The 5,131-nt window shown below is 43.7% G+C and overlaps 1 protein-coding gene across 1 annotated transcript; it reads right to left on the bottom strand.

Moving 5' to 3' along the window:
• Positions 1 to 1,523: 1,523 nt before the first annotated feature.
• On the bottom strand, positions 1,524 to 3,416 carry LOC112903083 (myosin-2-like). Its single transcript, XM_025972298.1, has 4 exons — positions 3,132 to 3,416; positions 2,669 to 3,045; positions 2,357 to 2,581; positions 1,524 to 2,277 (listed from the first exon to the last, which is right to left on the bottom strand). The coding sequence occupies exons 2-4, from the start codon at positions 2,894 to 2,896 to the stop codon at positions 1,759 to 1,761; spliced, it is 972 nt and encodes a 323-aa protein (XP_025828083.1). The 5' UTR covers positions 2,897 to 3,045; positions 3,132 to 3,416; the 3' UTR covers positions 1,524 to 1,758.
• Between the last annotated feature and the right edge of the window lie 1,715 nt (positions 3,417 to 5,131).

The following is a 5,131-nucleotide window of genomic DNA, read 5'->3' as shown; positions in this document are numbered from 1 at the left end:
TGGCACACCATATAAAAGAAGACTTGAAAACTACTCGAGCCATGAGAACCTCACAGTCTCGATGCAACCAAGGAAGTACTTGGAAGACTCAATCAAAATAAAGTTCGGAAGAACTCGAAGACACCTTCAAAAGTACTCAGAAGTCTGCGGTACTCAACTACGAAGAGCTCGGGAGCTCGTCAGACCTGAGCCTACGGGACTATGCACGTCGCATAGACTTTCTAGGATAAGTGATGGAGCATGGTCCATACCCTACACCTGTTGTAACTACTCGTACAAGAGTAGAACCGGTCAGAACAGAAGGAAATTGTGTGAATAGTACTCGGGTAGGACTCCTAAGCTAGTATCGGGCTAAGATTTCCATGTAACTCTGTCCCCCAGACTATATAAGGGTGGGCAGGGACCCCCTCCAAAGCAATCAACATCCAAGGTAATACAAACCACCACACAGGACGTAGGGTATTACGCTCTCGGTGGCCAGAACCTATCTAAATCATGTGTTCGTCGCACCATCGAGTTCTAAATCTCAGCAACACGCCACCTACAATCTACCACCTTAAGGATATCCCTTGGTGGGCTTGGAGGTTAAATACCGACAACATGGCGTGCCAGCCTGTCGGGACCACGTCACTTGCTAACGTGGACGGGGACACGTGGATCAAGAGGTTCTGTGATGTTTTTGTGACTCATCACAGAATGGAAAATGGTTCCATAATGAAAGTTTTTTCGTCATAGAAAAAACAGTTCTATGATGTTTTTGATCTTTCCTCACCAAAATACAAACTTAACGCTCAGTTTTTTATGAATTGAAATCCGTCACAAAACTTCCTTTATGATGAATTTGCATTTACAGTGATAAAAGTCATTCGTCACCGAAGCTACGGTTTCCACTAGTGATATTCTTGATTTTTCTAAACTCTATATCGGTTAGTTGGGTCCATTCCGTTGAGTACCTTCATATTCAGTGTCTATGCATGTGTGTGATCAGCAAAGCCAGCAGTAGAGGCCCGCATGTGAACGACCAAAGACCTAGAGGATATGACGAGTCCATAAGCCTCTGGATGGTTTTAAAAGTTTTTGTTTTATAAGACGGTGTGACTGCAAATCATATGACAGTAGGGTATTATCGTTAAACATATTTGGTAGCAGACCTGCACTAATTTGGTTGAATAAGTTGTAATAACTCGATATCTCTCTCTTGTATTATATTGTCGTTTGTGCATAATATCTGACTCTGTCCAAGCAATCCTGTATGTATGTGACACTGTTGTAAGGTGGAAGATTCGGGTTAAACCTGACGGAGGATTTACTCCATTTTAGGAGCGTCAATTTGATTATCGATCTGAGTTAAATATTTAAAGATGATTGGATGCTCTTATAAACTGGCTTAAATTGAATGGCTCCGCCACACCGTAGCGCTAGGAAAGATGTTAATTACTTGTTGAGTGGGCAAACACGGAATACACACCGGGATGCTTGGCACGAATCTACACACATCGATTGTGTGCTTCGATTTCTTTATTAATGGAATGTCACTGTGATCTTTTTAGAAATTAATAAGGCCATTTCTTTATCAATTCCAGCACTTTAAACAGTGATCACACGTAATGTTGATTGTGAATTCGCTAGTTTCACACGAAATAACGTAAGCTTGAAATGGTTCTCTTCATGGTCACTCAGATGCCATATTCCAATGATTTTTTTTCGCCCAACGCACAAAATGCAAGAACCAAACCTTTCAGCGCATAGTCTGGAGGGCTAGCAGCAGCGGCGGAAGCAGCAGCCGCATGATTTCGGGCTCGGTAGCTTGGAGCTACAACACTTGGGGGCCCTGCATTTGGGCGCTTTTATCCTCCACCACCCACACTGTGGCTGGTGGCTGTGGCTGTCGCCGTGGCTCTTCTTCTCCGCGTGCACAAGTCCTTTTAGTTCCGCCTTCGTCTTTTTCAGCCGGGCTTCGTACTCCTTCTTCCATGAGGCGAACTGCCGCTTAAGGGTTTTGAGCTCGTCAGCTGACTTAGCGCTGCTAGGGGGCGGCTTAGCCTCCACCACCGCCCGCGCATTTTGCTCGAACGCCTCACTCTCCCTCTTGAACTCCGTGGCCAGTTGATCCACTTCCGATGAGCTTCCGTCAACTGCAACGATGGTGGGCTCACAGCCGCGCTGCTGCCCCCTCGCTGATGACTGGGAGGGCGGCAAGTTTCCACAGGATGATTCTTGGCGATGCTGCGATGTTGTCGTCGATGCACCTCTCCTAGCATCAATGGTTTGAGCCATCTGGAGCACAGAGGTGCACCTTCTCGTTAACTCGATGAATTCAGTGAGGAAAGAAGGCCACGATATAGGATTCAGTTACCTGTAACGAACTGATTTGCTTCTGCAGCTCCTCCTCCACAGATTTCATCCTGACCTCACATTCCCAAAGCCGGGATTCGTAATGCTCAACCTGTTGTCGCAGCGTGGCGATAAGTTCCTCTTTGTGCCTCAGCTCTTCTTCTTTCTGCTTCACTTCCTCCTCTGCTTTTGTGGCCCTTATTTCCAGCTCCAGATTTACCAAACATTTCTCCTCTTCATCTTCTTCCTAATATCCACAAATCAATCGATCAATCCTGCAAATCATCTTGAATATGAAATGCATCACAATATTGAAATGGAGGGCTAATGGCACCTGTGGTGGTGGTAGTGCCGACGGCAGCGGAGGACGGTGAATCCACGGAGCTGCTGCGCCGGGCCTCTGCAACGACGGAAGCCTGCCTCTCCCAGTAGGGCGTGTGGGCAGTGCCGGTGGCTCCTCTTCTTTGGGCTTCTGTTCTTCAGGCTTCCCTATCCCTCGCTGCATGAGCGCATCCAACATCACCTCCATGGAGCTCAGTGACAACGTCAAAGACGATGCCATTGTGCACTGTAATGCCGACCACTGCTAGGCCGGCCGTTCGTGTAAAATTGAGCTCTCTTCTTACAACAAAATGGGTTTCTCTCACCCAAAGATTCTTTTTCTTACTTTACGTGATAGCAAATTTACGGCAAACCGTGTTGTTTGATGACCTGAATGAATACATTGATGGACTATAATGCGATCACCATAGGGAGACAAAGTGAGGAAATTAAAGAAAGAATGACGGTGAGCTTACCTTGGAAACTGATGAATCAGAAACCAGTTCCTCTTAGAATAGAGATCCAAGAACCGAACCAAATGAATTCACCTGTGGACACAGTCACACAGCAACGATCTTCGTTCCCGATCCCGCAATGATCTGAGGTTGAATTGGGGTGGAATAGAGGTCGCAGCACCGAATTGGGGGAAGAACCCCGGGAAAACCAGGCCGCCGCGGGGTATCCAACGTACCCGCCAGCGCGGTCTTCCCGGGCTTTGCCTATTGCGTTTGTTTCTTGGCTGTAACATTTCAACTGTCTTGCCTGTATTGACATGATGGTGGTCTGTCATGTGCAGGTCCCAACTGCCCCTTTCTAGAGATGCTTGGCTGGCTGGCCGTATTGTAAGGAACACCCTTAAAGTTGGGCCATTATACAGTTATACTTCGCTATCTTAAATTTGGACATGCAATCAACTAAATATAGTTACGGTCGGTAGCTACGTTTGCACTGAGTGACTATAATGGTATAAATGGTACGAGTTTGCTGCGTGTTAATACCAAACTTCTTGGATGGATGGACAGCATCCATCTCAAGCCAACCGCTGGGAGAATTCTTATGGTAAAACTATTCATCACCGCTATATATAGGCTGTCGGCATGCAGACATTCATGCATGCATTGACCCAGGATGCAGTTGCACCTGTCTGGGTAGAAAACAACAATTACAACACAATTTTAAATCTCAAAACAAATCTTATTTACTTAACAGATTCTGACTGCACTATCTTGTTTCTTATGACAAGATCTTGTAAATAAGCCCACAATTAGATGTGTTTAGATTAGCCCTGTTCAAATAGCTGTTCAAAACCAGGTAGCGAGTCAACTTTGTTGGATATTTTCTGATCTCATGATAACAAACAAGATCTTAACTTGGCAATCAAGTCCAACTATGAAGAAATAAGATATCAAAATTAGTTTGTATTGTGATTGGCAGGTACACCTAATATTTCCATTTAGGAGTCAGCCTTTGCCCCACAGTGCAATAAAAATTTGAGTTGGAGGGGTGCCCCATGCATCCAATTCCAATCTAATCCTATGATTAGCCTAACACCAACCGATTAAGGCACTGGAGGGGTTGGAAGCTTGACTTCTACCTAAACCTATTTCTCATCTATATGGACCAGGAAAAATAAACTCCCACTATAAGAGGACAACCCTTTTGCATGTCCAAGTAACCGTTGGTAGGGTTTACTATACCAACTCATTTAACATATGTTGCAAGAAGTGGCGTTGCAAGGGTCCACGGCAACACATACATATGTGTTTGTTGGTAACTCATACCCCATAAGCGTTGGAAAGTAGCAATAGAAAATGTTGGGATACTACAACAATTACATGCATTGGAGGTCTTAATAGAACAAATATTTTTACCACAATTCTTCTCCTAATGATATGCCGTACTTGGCTTGCCAAATTATTTATATAGAGCCGTTGACATAGTATTCACATAATGAGGGAGAACCATAAGATAACAAAAAAACATATATATTTCGACTCGTTCCATCATCAACATGATTTTCAGTATAATTACAATAGAATATATGTTCAGTACACAAGTCACACAGTGCGCATATACAGCTAAAAAAATAAAATTCTAGATTCATTCAGCCATCCATTAAGAAAAACATCTTGCTACTGCAATCAATAATCTGCATCATATCGTTTTCTTGCCTCTGAGTGATATCGAAATATACCAAACATTCAACCGACCTTATGGACCTGCAATGAACATACTTCGTAAGTACTAGTTATGTGGAAAAAGGCTACATGTGATTATTCAACTACCAAGGTATCTATATGTAGGCATGCCAAGGTAAAGTTGCTCAATTAAATATGTGAAATAGTAAACTGCTGTTCATGGAATAAGCTGTCATCTAAATTTATTTTGCTATTCAGTTAAGTATATGTTGATACTATCATCAATAGTCACTACATATTCACGAATCTGGGTGACAAAGAAATTCTAAACCATGTGT

The sequence above is a fragment of the Panicum hallii genome, chromosome 8 (assembly GCF_002211085.1).
Source record: "Panicum hallii strain FIL2 chromosome 8, PHallii_v3.1, whole genome shotgun sequence".
In the NCBI taxonomy this organism is placed as follows: domain Eukaryota; kingdom Viridiplantae; phylum Streptophyta; class Magnoliopsida; order Poales; family Poaceae; genus Panicum; species Panicum hallii.
This window is presented reverse-complemented; position numbering and strand designations above follow the sequence as displayed.